An 18,538-nucleotide genomic window follows, 5' to 3' on the forward strand; every position below is an offset into this window, starting at 1 on the left:
TTGTAAGCTCTCGAAAATCATGGGAACTTGTATTTTGTAAACCTCGGCCATATAAGTGTTCTTTTATCTAGCCTTGAATGGCGCCTATATGGTGAAAGGGTTCTATCATTTTAAGTCAAAAAGGAATGCACAAGTTGAACTTGTCAGGCGAAGAACAAGCAATGGGGTCATCTCCATCTGCCTAGGATGGGAAAGGCAATCTTTCCATACCCCACCAATCTTGTATCTGTCTCTGCACAAGCAACCACCACCGCCCTATAAATTAATCTACAATTGCTCGCTTCCAACATTACCCTTTGGTACACTCAGATCAAATATGAATGGACACATTAGTAATTTTCTCTCCCAACATGACAACAAAAAAGTCAACTATGATTTCAGGTTTCCTATATCTGGCACTCAAGAAAGAGCTTGACCAAGAAGCAGGCAAACTTGCTAAGTCAGTAGGAATGACATCACTTGGTGAAGAGAGTTGAGCTCCAGACAGACAACAGGTATAAAAAATATAAACATATCCTACTAAAATATTCAGACAGAATGCAATAAACAGATTACTATTTCTTTGGTTTCTGATACTACAGAGTATAATAATATTGAAGGGTCCAGGAGATACACAGGGAATATGTAAAGCTAGAGTTTAGAATGCTATGACCTACCCCATTGGTATTGTTTTCTGATGGCATCTGATGATTGCCTATGGATTACCTTTTAGCTCTTGGCCATGGAAAATATGGTAATCATGCATCTTAATTGCACTCAGGACTCGATAGGTCTTTTCATACCAACGAATGATTTCCTTGTCTCAGATCCACTATGGCAATCCTGATCGTTCATGCATCCTTGCTTCTCTTGGAACTCGGTATCATCATCTGAAAAATATTTCATTGGTATTAAGATACACACTACAGTATTTAAAATAACTGAGAATGAGCGTAATATGGTCGGTGGTAGCCCTACAATTATGAGACAACAATAAAGCAGCCATGAAACTGATTTCTTAAGACACAGATAAGATGGTAGAAGCAAGAAGTCTTACCTGAGACTGTTGACAGAGAGAAGTTAGTCAGGCGTCTAACACAATCCTTTAGTGCTTGGAGTTCAGCTTCCTTCTCGCCGAGTTTGGATTGAGCCAAATTTAATTCAGATTCTAGCTCCTCAATTTGGTTTTCCTGCTGCTCAATTAGCAAATGGCACAGCTTCTGATCTAGTTCAGAGGGCAATACTCCCTGGCACTGGTATGAATCAAACCTCTGCCCCACTGACTCATGCAAACTTTTGGCTGAAACTTCAGTCTGCAGAAGATTTCTTAGGTCAATAGCAAAAAATTTGTAATTCCAGAAGATGCAGACTTGTTAGAACTCAAAGCAACAAAAATACATTTATTGCAGATGCATTTACATATTTTCCATGTTTTTGATGCAATTTTACTCGTGCATCAAATGCTATACTTCTGTACTCGGTCTGACAAACTGGCATATTCTATGTCTTTAAGGTCTGTGCAGTGGCCACAGTTATCAAATTTCTCCAAGTAGTGATGCGATAAAGATATTCCCTTCACCAAGGAAAGTAAATAACGGATTTCACATGCATTTTACGTCTTGATCACTCACAGAGTAAAACCTAAAAACATTTCATGCTTTTAAATTTGGTCAGGTATGGCTGTTCATTCAAAAGTGATCAGAAAAGTCTTTTATGGTGTGATAAATTTAATTGTGTCAAATAGAGAAATGCTGTATCTAGAGACAAATTTATCCCTTTATTCAAAAACTAATTTTGGATAACTCTTGTCGTAAAAATTTAGCAAAGGTGGAGATATGGGACCAAGCAAACTGGTCAAAAGGAAGCACGTTTAACTGGTAGTAATTTAAATAAAGGATGTAAAGGTACTTGAAAAAGCTCACCTCAGTCAATTTTTGCAATTCTGACTCGAGCTCTGCCCCTAGTTGATCCATTTCCACCAGCTCTGGCTCCGGTTCTGGCTCTTCAGTAAGAATACTACAGGCATATTCACCATCATCAATTACCGGCAGGCTGCATACTTTGATCTCATTATGGTCTCTGTACTTATCAATCAGCAACTGCATATTCTTGCCACTAAATTTCTTTGAGCTAGTAGCAACTTCATTTGCAGAATTTGAAGCTTGTAGATTGCAAGATGATTTTCTTTTGCATAGCTCAGTTTTTAACTCCTGAACCACTTTTGTAGTCTCCTCCATGGCTGAGTTCAGTTTATTGATCTCAGCCTTCCCAGCTGACATCATGTACATGAGACCAAAGCCAAGTCCCCGACGAAATACAGAGCTATCTAAGGAGTAAAACACAAAGTAAGATGAGATGTCAAACTCAGAGCTCTAAACAGGCTAAAAGCATAAATCCTGAAAAGGATAACTACGCCGATGCAATGCAAACTAACATAGCCAATGCAGATGTACAGTCACAGCCAAGACAATCAACATTTTGAAGCTATTGTTAAGTAATGAAAAATATCTGTTCTATTAGTGCCTTAAAAATATAATGATGGTCAAAACAAATTTAACAGTCTTCACCTGATTCCAGACCAAGTCATATAATTTTAATAGAATTAATTTAAAATACATCCCTCAGTATATCTTGAGAAAGAGACGTAGCACTGTTCACAATCCTTATTTAAAAACCATTGTTCATCACTTTCTATTATATCAATTATCGAGTCAGGAATCTCTTTAGCATAAGAAAATTTTTAATCAAATATTCGCAAAGCTCACCCCACAAGAACCCCTCTTTTCCGCATCTTGAGAATGATGCGATTGGTTCTGGAACCATATTGGAATGTTATATATAACCCAAAAGTTTTAATTTTTGGCTTGGCAATATATACACATATTATTGTCTTTCACTGTTTCATCTCTGGCCATCACAAGAACTTAAATAAGATCAATCACTTGGACCTTAGTTGACAAAATCTGAGAAGTTAAAGATATATACTTCATCAAATATATGTTACAAAATGATAATTTGAGAAGAAAAAGAATTTCATCAACAATGCAAAGCATACCCTACCCATATCCACAACTATCTAACAACTAGTGGAAGCAAATTTCAAGAATACACAAAAAGATGGCATAGAGTTCGGTAAATATTGAATTCAACTAATAACGTCAAGTTATGTCAAAATTCCAACTTTTTGAGGCCTAATTGATGAAAAAAAGAACAAAGATCAAACACAACTCCAGCATTTTCTCAGCAAACCATAATTGAAAAGAAAATCATAATACAAACAGGAATACCTTTAGAAGGGCATGATCCACATTTATAAGCCACATTCTTAGCAGTTCTCCTCTTCTTCAAGCAGACAGCAAACTTCCTTCTATTCACCTCTACACCACCACCACTTGATCTCTTCTCAGCCTTCTTCGAAACAACTTTTGTCCTCAAGTTCCTATCCTTGGCTTTAACCCCAGTTTTTCCATTAGACTCAGGACTGGAAAATCTAAAGATCCCATCTTGCTTCTGTTTTTCCTCCCAATTACTCTCAGACCGAGGTTCCAAAAACCCATTTTGGAGATGAAGATCTTGTTTTTCTTGATCAAGATTGGAGTTTGTGGTATCTTGAGAAATGGGGTTGTTGGGGTTGAGGTTAAAGAGGTGTTTAGCAAGGAGACCGGTGGATCCTGCTACAGCTGCGCCTAAGAGAAGTTGCCACATTTGAGATCAAAGAGAGAAAAAAGGCATAACTTTTGTTAGGTAATGAGAGAGAGAGAGAGATTAATGGCATTGAAGATGGTAGAGAAACAGAGTGAAGAAAGAGGTAGGTGGCAGTGGCAATTTGCTTACTTTCCTTATTTTCGGACGCATGTTTCCCGGTTTGCACCATTTTCCAATTTTGGATCACCCTTCAGTTCTTCCCTTCTTTTTTCTTTTTTATTCTAAAATTTTCATCTAATTCGAAAGCTTGAAATTTTAACCAGAAAGCTTAATTGGAAGCTGTAAAATTTTATTTTTCAAAGGTTTCTTTGATTCTTTTTCTCTCTTTTTCCTTTTGGTTTTGAGTTTCTTTAAAGTTTTGTTTTTTAATGTTCCTTTATTATTTATTTTAGCTAATGAATTTATTACAAGAATCTGAAATTGTCTTTTAAAATGTACCAAAAAGATAATTAAATAAAAATAAAAAATACCCAAAAAATAATAAAATAAAATAAAATATTATCTATCCCCTTTTTTTGAGAAAAAATTTGAGAACAAAGAAAGTCATAAATCAAAGATTTTACATTTAAGCCTAATTTTGCATTATTGTTGAAAATAATTTTTACATTTAAAAGTTATTTTTTATACATTTTCAATATTACACAATAAAAATGTAACTTTTTAATTTAAAATTTTGATTTGTTAGCCTAAATAAAAAACTCTTTTTTGCCTAAAAAGTGTTTTTGAAATAAAAAATTATTACATTATCCATATATGTTTAATATTTTATTTTTTTCAGAATATCTTTTTAAATATATTAATTATTTACAATATTTTCCACAACAAAATCAAACACTTAAATTTTTAAATAAAATTTTTTACCCCAAATTTTAAATATAATTTTTTTCATCTCAAACTTTTTCTGACGGTAAAATAATGCTAAACTAACTTTTAATAAAGATACAAATGGTTATAAACCATTCTCCTCTTCCTCCAAGTCATTATCCAAATCCACTATTTGAATTTCAAAATTGATAATAGTCCTATGAAGAAATCCAAATTTCTTGTGCTAATTTTCAAAACGGTTTTGGCATATGATTATTATTATTATTATTATTATTATTATTAACTTCTGTTTTGCTTTTGCAGGTCACTTTCAAGATTTCAATTTCTTCATCTCTCTATGCCTTCATTTTTCTACGACTGTTTAAATGCATTCGGTGGGACGTGTAAACTATGGAACTTAAAAATAAAAATACAAGAGATAGTAATTTTCGTGTTGAATGTATTAATTATATTAATCGTGTTTATTCATATCATATTAAATCTTCTCTCACAACTTAAAATATGATATTCATAATAGAGTATTACAGATCACATACAAGAAAATAACACAATTAAAATTGACAACGGATAAGATCGAAACGAGATTTTATTTGTCCTAAATTCGATCCGACTTAATAATAATAATAAAACATCGAACCCGACCCGACCTATTTTTTTTTTTTTTATATCCGAACCTAAACCCGATCCGATATTGTATAAATCATATCCTGACTTGATCGAAATTAATAAAATATTATTTTTTAAATATATAAAATATTATTTTTAAAATATATATAATTATATATAAATAAAAATTTAAAAATAATTTTTAATATAATATCGGATCAGATCGAATTTACCTAAAATTCGAATCAAATTTACCTAAAATTCGAATCAATTTTTTTTTTTAATAATACTCGATCTGACCTGAAACTCGAATTAAAAAAAAAAATTGATCCTACGTAATCGGGTCAGATCAAAACCATCGGACTCGAGTTGGGCTGCCAACCCTAGACACAACTTACGCATGCATCGCAAGCAAGAAGCACCGACTTATGTGAAAGTCCAATAGAAGTACATAACATAACTACCTCACTTCACAGTAGTTTAATTGAACAAACAGCCAACCATGGTTTTCAGATGTCAGCACGCCAAGCTCAATAAGAAAACTCTGGAATTACCAATGAAGATAGAAATAAATTCCATATTTCGAGAATCAATGCTCAATAAGAAACAGCAGAATGCTCTTAACTAACACACAGCATCCTTGACACCAATGCTCCCATCTAGCTTCTCATGCAGTGGTAGGACATGATCAGCATTCACTTAATAATTGAATCATCCGTGGGCATAGAAGCAGAATCTTGAAACAATGAGGTGCAGATGCTGACCTGCAAAATGAAAGTAGAGCATTTTTATTGACCAAGATATATCAATTCGTTATTCTGTGTTAGAATTAAAAAGCACCTAAAAAGAATGGGAGAGGGAGTTATGGAAGCACTGAATAGAACTGGTCAAAATCGTGCACCTTCAACATCAAAACTGAATGCGATGGAAAATTTTAAAATGTGATAGTTGAAATACATTTTCCAGAGAAGCACTTTATCTTAAGCACAGAGCAAATAATTCTAATATTTCTAATGAACAGAAGAAATTTGAAGAAGAATTTAGTATATTTGTGAATCATGCTCAAAGATAACAATTGAACCTCCATGTCCGCATAGTGATGGTGTCCAAACCACCAGAACCAAGCCAACTATAAAAGCCATTTAGCTACCATACCCAATGTCATGTTTCTCTATCAGATTCTAACCTGAAATTTCTTCTATGAACCTAAGTCCATTTTCCTGCTACCATGTTTTAAAGAGTAATTCAACCTTTGAAAAAATCCTCCTTTCCTATGGGGTACTAATTGAGTTATTGCACTAACTGAAACTATTAACTGGACCTGCTCTGTTTTGTAATCCCACTAATCATGATCTGTCACAATAAGTATAATCATTCCACATTCTTCTTATTGCTCCATCCTTCTAAAGATCACACTCCTCGTGTAAGCATACCATAGAAAACAATTATTCACTAATAATTGTAAGCTAACAAAGCAACTTTTAACAAAGGCAGGAACTTGGTGGTTGGTACTCACGTTCAAATTTCAACAAACAGTTGTTGAATTGACATTTTATTAAAAGTAAGGGATCGCTTAGAATCTAATGAGAAATGAACTTAAAGGATAGAGCAAGATCGCTAACTACATTTGATGATCTATGATGGCATGGTTTAGTTTTTACTGCAAGAAGTGCCCAAGAACCACAAAAGGGGTTTTTACTGCATTTTATATTCTTGTGAAGAAGAGATTTAATTCTATATGACAGAAAGGAGTGAATCACTGTAAGTACTAATAGAATTTTTTTATTAAAATGTTGTCTCGTCTAAGATTAGTATTTACTATGAATAAGTCCACTACTTCAACCACAGCCTTTAATGCAGGATCAACAAAAAAATAGCAAAGTGCTTGATCAATGTTATAATTGAATGCCTAAAAGATTCAAGGAAAATTTCCAAATCTAGACAAATGAGCTTTTATATGGATTCAACATAACACAGGAGAAATCATAGAAGTAAAAAGAATTAGTTACATGATTCAAGATCACATTTCAAAATGTCAGATAATAGCTCGTTAACATAAAAAAATGAAAGATTATTTGTGAAATTGTATCCCTACCTCGTTAAAATGAGCTAAAGCAGCCTAATTTACATTATTATGGAAAACATTATGGAAGATGCACAAAAGAGAAGTAGCTCAAATTAACAACTAAGATTTCAATTCTCCTTGTGCAACAAAAGATTGAACATATATCTGAAAAGAATAACAAAATTATTCCATACCCTATGAGTTCCTATTAGTCAACTGCTCTTGGTTGCCATGGCTTTTCTGGCAGCCATACCTTTCCTAGCAGCCCTTGCATTATCATACTCAAACTTCAACACATCTGATATATGAGAAGTATCCTTAACATAAAAGAACCTCCCAAAGGCACTCTCTTCAATCACAGGGAAATAACAGAAAAGCTTAGAATTCACCAGCCAAAACCAAACCCCACCAAGAAAAATCCCCAAAGCAGCTCCAGCAAAAACCTGAGCCACAGTATGGTAACCCAAATAAACCCTGGAATACATAGTCAAAACAGCCAACGACCAGTACAGAAACAAAGCAGCCCACTTGGTTCTAACATTCCAGATCCCACCAATCCCTTTACAAGTCAAAAGGGTGAAATAAACAGCAAAAAAGAACATATATTGAGAGTGACTTGAAGGCCAACCATGAGAATCACACATTTCTAAAAGAGCACAGGTTTCAGGCCTGGCTTGTTGAACAGATGTCTTGATGAGTTCGCTAATGAACTGAGATATTAATAGGCCTAATGCAAAGAACATTCCTTGAAGCTCTCTACGGAAAATAAAATGAGAAACAAATCCACCGAGGGAAATGAAAACAGGGACTAAAGAAACCCAGGCTAAGAAATGGCCTAGTCGGTCACCTCTTTGATACCTTACATGAGTTAAAGTCACGGCCTTTAATGGATGGTGAGTTGTCATGGGGAAAATCTGATTGAAGATTCGATCTGGGTATCTGGTGAAGTTAAGATCAAGGTTAGTTTCAGGTCGGATCTAGCATGAGAGAGTTAGATTTTAAACCGTCGTTCCGGTGTTTTGTTTCTCGGAAAACTGCAGGTAATCAAAAGGTAAGGCTGAGGAAATAAGTCTCCATTTGGATTCCATGGCGCGTTGGGTATATTATGATTAAATATATTTGTATCATAGATAATTTCAAATATTAATTTTATTAAAATTCATTTAACATAAAATTTTTATTAAAATATTTTTTCATTATAGTTACAATAAATTTTTTTATCACAATTATAATATTTTTTATTATTTTAAAAAATTTTATCAATAATCCATCTATTTATTCAAATTCATTCCGACGAACGAACAACCACAGAGTTGGGGTAATAAAGCAACCAACGCGTTTGAAAGAGTGAAGTATAAGTACTACAGTTTGAATTTTCCTTTTTTTTTTATTTTAATTCATGTTCTCAAATATATTTCTTGCTAAAGCTTTGAGACTATCAAAAATACCAATTGAAATTCACAATCCCTAGTTAATATTTTAGTAAGGCTTTCATTTTTAATTTCTCTTGGTGTAAAATATGTGATTTTTCAAAGTAATTTAACGGAAGAAATAAATAATTCGAATTTACTTGGATTAGGCTTAACTTGCATTAATTAATTAGGTAATTAGAAAGATTATTAGAGCTGCTACTTTTATTTAACTATAAGCTACTAATCACATGAACTCTATTAATTAGAGGCTTAATAGATTGGGATTAGACTGTTTATGGTCATGGAAAAAGGTTTTATAGGGATTATTGAATTTGTTATTAAAGTATTAAAAAATATTTTATTTTTTAAATATTTTAAATATTAATATTTTAATAAATTAAAAAAATTTCCCAGCTCTTTAAATCCAAAGACGCTTTATAAAAGCTATTAAAAAGTTGACCAGCACCGAACACCTCTAATTAGGACATGGAAAAAATTATTGGTTAAGCTAGTTTTTACATGCCAAAACTGCATTTAATTAATTAAAACACGATTACCTAACTTCTCTCATTTTCGTACTTTTCACTTAAATGCTATGCGTAATTTGTTAGGCCAGCTTTTTAAATTACTTAGACTCCGTTTGAATATATAATGAGTTTGATTACAGTAAAATTAAAAATAATAATTATAATGGTAATAATAATTAAAATTTTTTTAATAATTATGATAAAAAAAATATTTAATAAAAAATTATATTAAATGAATCTCACTGAAATTAATATTTAAATTCAATTAATAATATAATAAATTCAATCATATTATATAAAAAATATAATTAAATCTAAATGAGCACTTAATATACTTTTTTTTTTTCGAATGATACAAAAGATAAGCTTAGAATTAAGTTAACAATTTATGTTATCATATCGTATAAAATATTATATTTATATTATATTTTATATAAAAATTATGTATCATAATTAATGTCAATACGAAAATATAAAAATATAAATTTTGATTTTATTAAACTTATTTATAATTTTACTAAAATTTTAAACATATTATTTTTTTTATTTATTCGTATTATTTTTATATTGTATCATTATATTTTAAATTATTAAATTTAACTTAAAGGTATTGATGAAATTAAGTTTGATTAAATTAATACATCTGAAACTCAAGTTCGAGTTTGGTTTGATCTATTTGTTTATTTAAATATTTTAGATTATATATTAAAAATATTTTTTATTAAAATTAAATGAATATATTATTTATTAATAAAATAACATTCTCAACCCAATCCCACAGATTTGGTGGTCATTAAACCCACGAACAGTTCTATTATAAATTTATTCTATCATAATGAAATTCATTTCAAATCCTTAATACAACCACCAAAATACTTTATTTTTTAATCAAATGTACTTAATATGAGATCATGTTCATATATTAATTGTACCTTTTTTATTTAAATTAATAAATAAATAAAATATTATACAGGTTATCATATTCATCTCAATAAATACTATTGAAAGGTTTCATTTTTTTAATTTTTTATTAGTAATTATAAAAAAAAAAAATGTTATGATAAAAGTGAAGATATAATATAATTAATTTTAAACAAAACGATGATAATTCATTATCTCTTTGTCAAAGATTCTTATAAATTTTGATTCGATAGCTAAAATAAAAAATTTAAATGAATGTTACGAATTATTGTTAAATTATTTATTTATATTTTAATGAAATGATTAAAAAAAAATCATCACATCCAAAATTCAAAATGACATTAAATTATTAAAGGGTTAAATAATAAAAGGACGGTTCAATATAATAAGATTGCATTATAATATATATTTTTTAAGAATGATTTTATATAAAATGAACTTCAAGGATGTGACTTAAAAAAAATTGAAAATCTTAATCTAAATTTAAGAATTTTGTAACCATATATAGGCATAAGATTCCCTATTTACATTTGAGTTGGTCGATTTTTTTATTTTTATTTTGTTTGCATTGTTAAATAATTTTAACTATTGAAGAATAAAAGCCTAACTTCATCAATCCAAGAAGGATTAACAATATTAAACAAAATTAATGATAAAAATAAAATATATTTTTCATTTTTTTATTTGTTTGAAAATGTATTTTATCTTCAAAGATAAATATGATATCCGTTGGCCTTATTCAACTACAATATGTTAAAACAAACATATCAACATAATAAGGAGGATATTGCTTAAATGCAAAAAGTCTATGCTGAAAAGGATATTATCAAAAACTTGAGGGTTAAATGCAAATAAAATAAAATAAAGAATTCGAGGGCTAATTTTTTCAATTCGGGGAATTATACAGCATTCGATCAATCAAAGGCGGCGAATTTTCGCGCTTGGCCTAAAACCCAAAAATGAAAAAGGAAAAAACTCGATTCCCCTCTGTAATTTAAGAGCTCTTTTCAAATCCATGCTTTCAAATCCTTCATCAAAACAAAATGGCCGATGACTCCCCGGCTTCTCATCGAAGGGACCCCATCAAATCATCAGGTTCGTCATCTCTCGTCCATTCTAGGTTTTCCCTAACATGATACGTCTCCGTTTCAATCTAGCTGTTCTTTTTTTTAGTTGGGAATGTGGCGGCTCAACGGAGGCGGCAAAATGCGGTAACGGTGGGGAAAGAGAGGAGAGAATCGTTAGTTCGAGCGAAACGGTTATGTAGAGTGGGACCCAGCGGTGACGGAGATGTTCCCGTCGAAGAAAATGATATGATAACAGACGAAGAAGAGTTTCTTTTAGAAACCCAAACTTCTTCAGCCGTCGAAGACTTAAAATCCGCCGTTGCTTATCAGTATGTTTATCAGTGATTTAATCCTAATATTACATTTCTAAATTAGGGGTTATATTAATTTGCAAAATTATGATTGGATTAATCAATTATTAGGGGAAAAGGTGCAATGCAGAAGAGGGTCAATGCGCTTCGTGAGCTAAGGCGGTTATTGTCGAAATCGGAGTTCCCTCCTGTTGAAGCTGCTCTTAAAGCTGGAGCAATTCCCTTGCTTGTGCAGTGTCTTTCGTTTGGTTCTCCGGATGAACAGGTTCAAAGAATTTGATTTTTTTTTTTTTTGCACTTTAAAGCTGCGAATAGTTGTCTGTTTTTGTACAATGCTTGTTTATATAGTTTTGCTACGAATGTGTTCTGGTCTTTTTGCATCTAACTCGGATGGGTTTGTGTTTTATGAATGTTAAGAGTTTTTGAACAAAGTGATAATTGTTTGTAAGTAAATCGCATAATCTTTCTAATTTATTTTTTGTCTTGTTTGTAATTTTGCAGTTGCTTGAGGCAGCTTGGTGTCTTACGAACATTGCTGCGGGAAAACCAGAAGAAACAAAAGCTCTGTTGCCTGCATTACCGTTGCTTATTGCTCATCTTGGAGGTTTGGGGTTGCGACATCTAGTCTTCTCTGTCTGATAGTCAAAACCCTTGAATAACAATTTTTTTTGGAACTAAATAATTTACAAAAAGTTTCTGATGTATGTGGTGTGTTTTGTTTGTTCTGTCTCTCTCCATTGAAAGAGAACTATTTATGTTTCTAGAAATCATGCTTTAAGCTGCTGAAAGTTTGTCCAAAATTTCCTCATTTTGCAGAAAAGAGTTCCTTGCCTGTTGCTGAGCAGTGTGCGTGGGCATTGGGAAATGTTGCCGGTGAAGGGGAGGAGTTGAGAAATGTTTTGCTATCTCAAGGGGCTTTGACGCCTCTTGCGAGAATGATGTTGCCAAACAAGGGTTCAACTGTGAGAACAGCAGCTTGGGCATTGTCAAACCTTATCAAGGTTTTGAACTTTTTCCAGTAAATCAGTTTTGTGTTTATCACTAATGTGGTAGGGATTGTAGTTTCCTGTGTTTATGCATGTGTGCATTTAAACTTTCTTTTACATCATACTTTTGCTTGGACTTAGGGACCTGATCCTAAAGCTGCAACAGAGCTCATCAAAGTTGATGGAGTACTTGATGCAATTCTTCGACACTTACGAAAATCGTAAATGCTGACGTCAAATTAAACATATTGGGTTCTGTTGAAATGTACATGACTTTAGATGCACTGAAAAGTTTCTTCCCAAATCCAGGGACGAGGAGCTGGCTACCGAAGTAGCTTGGGTGGTGGTGTATCTCTCGGCCCTTTCCAATTTTGCTACTGGTGTTCTGGTGAAGAGTGATGTCCTTCTACTTCTTGTGGAAAGATTGGCAATATCAAATAGTTTGCAACTGCTAATTCCGGTAACATACGAAATGAGTTATGCTTTTGCTCTCTGTCACCAGTTTATGCTTATATGCTTCTTCACTACATGATACTGTTGCTATGATGGCACTATTGTTTCTAAATGGCTGATGGTTCAGAATGAAAGCAAGCTCATGTAAATAAAAGTAAAATAAAAATTATTACAATTCTTCATCCAAATCTCCAAAGACTATGCCATGATAAGGAAGTTGAAAGTTTGAGTTTGCTAGTGCAAATCTTCTTGTGTAGTGTTCTCTCAAGCAGTATTCATTTGGTTGTTATACTGCATTGACGGTGGATTGATATGCACTTAAGATGTTTTGAAGAACATTTCTTTCTTACTGTCTGTTTCTTATAACTAATAATTTTTCATCTAGGTGCTGAGAAGTTTAGGCAATCTTGTGGCTGGTGATTCACATACAACTTCCACTGTTCTTGTCCCTGGGTATGAAATCACAGGTTAGTTAATATCTCTGCTTGTTAGAGATGATTTATTGCAATCCTTATCATATTATATGCAAAAGATTGATGATCTTACTTGTTATTTCAGATGGTGTCATTAAAGTCCTAGTAAAATGTCTGAAGAGTGAGCACAGGGTTTTGAAGAAGGTGACTGAGTTTACTTAATTGTGCTGCTATTAATCTTCATCATTAATTCTCACTCAAAGCTTTATTGTTAATGCAGGAAGCATCATGGGTTCTATCTAATATAGCAGCTGGTTCTGTTGAACACAAGCAGTTGATATATTCTACTGAGGCGGTACCTTTACTACTACGGCTTCTTTCAACAGCTCCATTTGATATAAGAAAGGAAGTAGCATATGTGTTGGGCAACCTTTGTGTTGCTCCAACAGGTGGTGAGGGAAAGCCAAATCTGATCCAGGAGCACTTGGTTTCCCTTGTTCAGAGAGGATGCCTTTCTGGTTTTATCGATTTGGTTAGATCTGCTGATATAGAGGCTGCCAGACTAGGACTTCAGTTCCTGGAGCTGGTGAGCACATCTAGCAATTTATTTGTCAATTTTCACATCAGTTATGCACTATAGAAGTTATTTATGTTATGTACACCAGATTGTTTGACCTTGTGTCACATGATCTTAATGCCTAGGAAGCCTTGCTTACCTACTTATCTTGAATAATTTCGATCCATGCTCAATGATCTTTTCTTGGTGTTTCGATGAATAACACAAGCCTTTTTCATTTTCTGTGCATCATAGGTTTTGAGAGGAATGCCAAATGGAGATGGCCCAAAACTAGTTGAGCAAGAGGATGGGATTGATGCCATGGAAAGATACCAGTTTCATGAAAATGAAGACTTGAGAAACATGGCCAATGGTTTAGTGGATAAATACTTTGGGGAGGACTATGGGATCGACGAGTAAAGTTAAGGTTTTTATGATGATAATCCTAGCTTCCCATCTTCTCTCCATGTAATCTTTTTGTAATTTCCTTTACCCATCTTTTGTGGGATGTAAATTAAATGAGTTGGCTCATCAAAGGGCTTGTCGGCATCGCCCTTTGTCAACAAAACTTGGGCTGTATGGCTAACCATGTTGTAGGAATTTGACAAACTGTTTGTTGTTCAATCTTATTTACTCAACATATAAATTTGGCTGCTTTTTTGTTTCTTATTTTATTTTGGGACATTTCTTTTAAAATAAAAAAACATGTCTGATGTGGAACAGTATTTTTGAATTGAGTTGTGAAATTAATCTAGAAAATTTTTGAATGAATCTAGCAAAGGTTTCCTCCCATTAAGGGAAAAGAAAAAAACAAATTTCTGTATTTTCTTCTTTATAAATGCAGATTGTGGCACGTTTGAATAAATGAAAGTTGATGCCAAACATGGTCCTAGTTTGAGACATCTGATCATGATTATAGTCATTAAAAGATCCTAGAAATCAAGACCAAACAGGTTGTTTTGTGAAATTTAAGGTTCAAGAAACAAACAGAGCCAAACCGGTTAAAATATGCCAATCTGGATTAGAAAAACTGGAAATTAAGTATTTCGTGGAGGGTGAAATTGGTGTTTCATTAGTTTAGGGTCTAGTGTTATTTTGCAAAAGTCAAGGGTATTATGGGGTTTTCAGTAATGAAACAGTCAAGTTAGGGCATCTAGTTTGACGTCGCGGGAATGAGAAAAAAAATCTAAAACCATTTAACGGATGACGTGAGATGTGTCGTGTGAGCCGTTGGATTAAAGATAATCCAACGGCCGATGAAGAAACCCTAGTTAAACCAAAGCTGAGAGAGTGGCTACTTAAGCTAAAGCAGGCGACTGCGCTAGCCCTCATTCGCTTGCTCTCTGCGCTCTCTTCAGCTGCGTCGAGGAGTGCTTCTGGTCAAGCGAATCTCAAAGAGTCCTTTTTATTTAGCTTACTTGTAAGTATCCTTTTCTCAGTTATCATTAGAAAAAAATCGGATCTGATTGGTCGGTAGCTGAAATATTAGTTGTATTTTCGATGTGATTTGGTTTTAGTTCATATAAATTGATTTTTATTTTCCTCCGTTTGATTTGTATGTTTTGAAATGATTCTGATCTGATTCGTTTTGTTTGAATCATTAGTTTGGTATAGTTGTGGATCTGATTCTTTTTTTTTTTTTTTAATTTTGTTTTGATCGATGTGTTTTTAGATTTTATGCATCTATGTTCGTTTAAAATTTTATAGTTTATTTTTTGAGAAAGTAATTCATTTGATAGTTGATCTGTCGAATCAAATGTAGCCTAAAGGAATTCAGTTAGCAAAAATTATCAAAGTGGTCAACGATCATTTTCTTCTTAGGCTTATTTGTTTTGAACGGAAAGCTTTGGTTGGTTTCACGTGAAAGGATATGTTAAGATCTAGTGGCTGTAGTTCAGTGGAAAGAACTCCATACCTGTGGAGGACCTAGGCTCGAATCCCAGCGGCCACGTTTTATCAACGTCGAATCTGTTGAATTTTAGCTTTGGATAAATTTTTTCGTAAAATAAATTGATTGTTTTTTATAAAACTGTTTGTGAAAATTGGAGGTTAGATTTGTTATCTCTTATTCATAACATATTGATTTAATTGTTTGTATTTTTATGTGGAATTTATATTGTGGTTTGGAAATGGAAATTATATTCTGATTTGATTTTGAATATTTTTATGCGATTTGGTTTTTGAATTTTGTTTCTTGTTGATTTTTAGCTTCTCTCCCAAGTTTTATAATGGGTAAGGAGAAGGTTCACATCAACATTGTGGTCATTGGCCATGTTGACTCTGGTAAGTCGACTACCACAGGTCATTTGATCTACAAGCTTGGTGGTATTGACAAGCGTGTGATTGAGAGGTTCGAGAAGGAGGCTGCTGAGATGAACAAAAGGTCATTCAAATATGCATGGGTGCTTGACAAGCTTAAGGCTGAGCGTGAACGTGGTATCACCATTGATATTGCCTTGTGGAAATTTGAGACTACCAAATACTATTGCACTGTCATTGATGCCCCTGGACACCGTGACTTTATCAAGAACATGATTACCGGTACCTCACAGGCTGATTGTGCTGTTCTCATTATTGACTCAACCACTGGTGGTTTTGAAGCTGGTATCTCTAAGGATGGTCAGACCCGTGAGCATGCTTTGCTTGCATTTACCCTTGGTGTCAAGCAGATGATTTGCTGCTGCAACAAGGTGAGGTTTAGAACTTATTCATGTTTATTATTGTATTGTATTTATACCCCCTTTTCAATAATTTTGGTGATTAAAACTTGATTTTGTGACTGAACTGCTGTTTCCATTATCATTTGGTATAGATGGATGCCACAACCCCAAAGTACTCCAAGGCAAGGTATGATGAAATTGTCAAGGAAGTCTCGTCTTATCTTAAGAAAGTTGGTTACAACCCTGAGAAGATCCCATTTGTCCCAATCTCTGGTTTTGAGGGTGATAACATGATTGAGAGGTCCACCAACCTTGACTGGTACAAGGGTCCCACACTTCTTGAGGCTCTTGACCAGATCAACGAGCCCAAGAGGCCTTCAGACAAGCCACTCCGTCTCCCACTTCAGGATGTCTACAAAATTGGTGGCATTGGAACTGTCCCGGTTGGTCGTGTTGAGACTGGTGTCCTTAAGCCTGGTATGGTGGTGACTTTTGGTCCCTCAGGTCTGACCACTGAAGTTAAATCTGTTGAAATGCACCATGAAGCCCTCCAGGAGGCTCTCCCTGGTGACAACGTTGGGTTTAATGTTAAGAATGTTGCTGTCAAGGATCTCAAGCGTGGTTTTGTTGCTTCAAACTCTAAGGATGATCCTGCCAAGGAAGCTGCCAACTTCACCTCTCAGGTCATCATCATGAACCACCCTGGCCAGATTGGAAATGGATATGCCCCGGTCCTTGACTGCCACACCTCTCACATTGCTGTCAAATTTGCTGAACTGTTGACCAAGATTGACAGACGATCTGGCAAGGAGCTTGAGAAGGAGCCTAAATTCTTGAAGAATGGTGATGCAGGGTTTGTGAAAATGATTCCCACCAAGCCCATGGTTGTGGAGACATTCTCTGCGTACCCACCTCTTGGACGTTTTGCTGTCAGGGACATGCGCCAGACTGTGGCTGTTGGTGTCATCAAGAGTGTCGAGAAGAAGGACCCATCTGGTGCCAAGGTCACCAAGTCTGCTGCCAAGAAGGGTGGAAAATGAGATTACATGAGAGAGAATTATCACAGCTAGGATAGTTGTGTTAGTTTTGGCATTATTTTTATTTAGTATTTATATGGCAGTTTTGTGGACCAATTTTATTATGCTTGAGACTTCTATCAGGTTGTCGAGGTCTGCTTGCAAATTGTCTTGTTTACTTTTTCTTTTTCAGTTGTAGTTGAATGCCTTTAAACAATTCTAGTTTGATATTTTATGTTTTCTGTGAGTTATTTGATCTTCAAGGCTCTGCATGGATTGGCCTCTTTATCATAGGTTTTTAACTTTGACAGCCAAAGTTTGTGAAAAAATAGTAAATAATGGTGTATGATGAATGCGCTTCTCTGTATGATTCCAAGATTCCAACAGCTGGGATTGTGAGCAATATTTTTAAAGAACTTATCACAATCACTGGAGCCAGCATCCTCGGTTAGGTATTTGGTAAGATTATGGAATCCGGCAAAAATTAAATTTTAATTTTTATATAATAATTTCAACAAATTTAGTGTTGTATCATTGATGCCTCAAATTCAATAGTCAAAGCACTTGGGAGTGAAAAATAATAAACTCAAGGGAAGAAAATGCAAGCTCTTGAAATATTAAGTCTAAATTATGAAGCAGGAGGGAGCTCCAGAGTCATAGTCGTCTAAAATACCAAAAATGACGATTAACATCATGAATCCATCGCCATCATTTTGTTAATATCTCAAGTTCCTTCTAAAGTTCGAAAAGAGTGGCAAAAAGTAATTGGTGAACACGGAATGATATCATGTAGTTTCTAACTATCCATGACTGCAATCTCAAACTATTGTCTCAATCAAAATCGTGACTTTACCACAATCTTCAGTGCCAATTACGTATTGCTAATGTATTGTTTATTTGAATAATATATACATAAAATTCATTTCTAAGTATCTGGAATTCCCCGAAGTTTTTGCTCACCATGATAAAAAAAAAAGATTCAAGAAAGCAAGTTTTTGAGAAACCATACCACGATACTTCATCCTGCAGAACATTC

At 33.7% G+C, this 18,538-nt stretch overlaps 3 protein-coding genes and 1 pseudogene across 5 annotated transcripts; 2 read left to right on the forward strand and 2 right to left on the reverse strand.

The window, feature by feature from the left end:
* Positions 1–497: 497 nt before the first annotated feature.
* LOC111294399 (uncharacterized) lies at positions 498–3,865 on the reverse strand (annotated as a pseudogene). Its single transcript, XR_016327843.1, has 4 exons — positions 3,267–3,865; positions 1,902–2,305; positions 1,037–1,292; positions 498–869 (listed from the first exon to the last, which is right to left on the reverse strand). The product of XR_016327843.1 is annotated as an uncharacterized LOC111294399 (transcript).
* A 1,657-nt stretch (positions 3,866–5,522) lies between these two features.
* LOC111294278 (lipid phosphate phosphatase gamma-like) lies at positions 5,523–8,271 on the reverse strand. The gene is made up of 2 exons (XM_022887537.2): positions 7,375–8,271; positions 5,523–5,879 (listed from the first exon to the last, which is right to left on the reverse strand). The coding sequence occupies exon 1, from the start codon at positions 8,083–8,085 to the stop codon at positions 7,393–7,395; it is 693 nt and encodes a 230-aa protein (XP_022743272.1). The 5' UTR covers positions 8,086–8,271; the 3' UTR covers positions 5,523–5,879; positions 7,375–7,392.
* Positions 8,272–10,781: 2,510 nt separating this feature from the next.
* LOC111295473 (importin subunit alpha-9) lies at positions 10,782–14,495 on the forward strand. The gene is made up of 11 exons (XM_022888970.2): positions 10,782–11,135; positions 11,214–11,436; positions 11,530–11,683; positions 11,920–12,022; positions 12,235–12,419; positions 12,546–12,625; positions 12,714–12,864; positions 13,243–13,324; positions 13,416–13,474; positions 13,551–13,856; positions 14,082–14,495. Exons 1-11 carry the CDS (start codon positions 11,084–11,086, stop codon positions 14,244–14,246), a joined length of 1,560 nt encoding a protein of 519 aa, XP_022744705.2. The 5' UTR covers positions 10,782–11,083; the 3' UTR covers positions 14,247–14,495.
* Positions 14,496–15,156: 661 nt separating this feature from the next.
* Positions 15,157–17,758, forward strand: LOC111295474 (elongation factor 1-alpha). 2 transcript variants are annotated; one of them, XM_022888971.2, is made up of 3 exons: positions 15,157–15,246; positions 16,035–16,516; positions 16,639–17,758. In XM_022888971.2, the coding sequence occupies exons 2-3, from the start codon at positions 16,055–16,057 to the stop codon at positions 17,524–17,526; spliced, it is 1,350 nt and encodes a 449-aa protein (XP_022744706.2). In that variant the 5' UTR covers positions 15,157–15,246; positions 16,035–16,054; the 3' UTR covers positions 17,527–17,758. The 2 variants fall into 2 exon arrangements, with proteins under 2 accessions (XP_022744706.2, XP_089600199.1); XM_089744073.1 differs by having other exon boundaries at positions 15,157–15,224; positions 16,048–16,516.
* Positions 17,759–18,538: the final 780 nt, after the last annotated feature.

The sequence above is a fragment of the Durio zibethinus genome, chromosome 14 (assembly GCF_047325235.1).
Source record: "Durio zibethinus cultivar Kanyao isolate XHJ-2024 chromosome 14, ASM4732523v1, whole genome shotgun sequence".
NCBI lineage: Eukaryota > Viridiplantae > Streptophyta > Magnoliopsida > Malvales > Malvaceae > Durio > Durio zibethinus.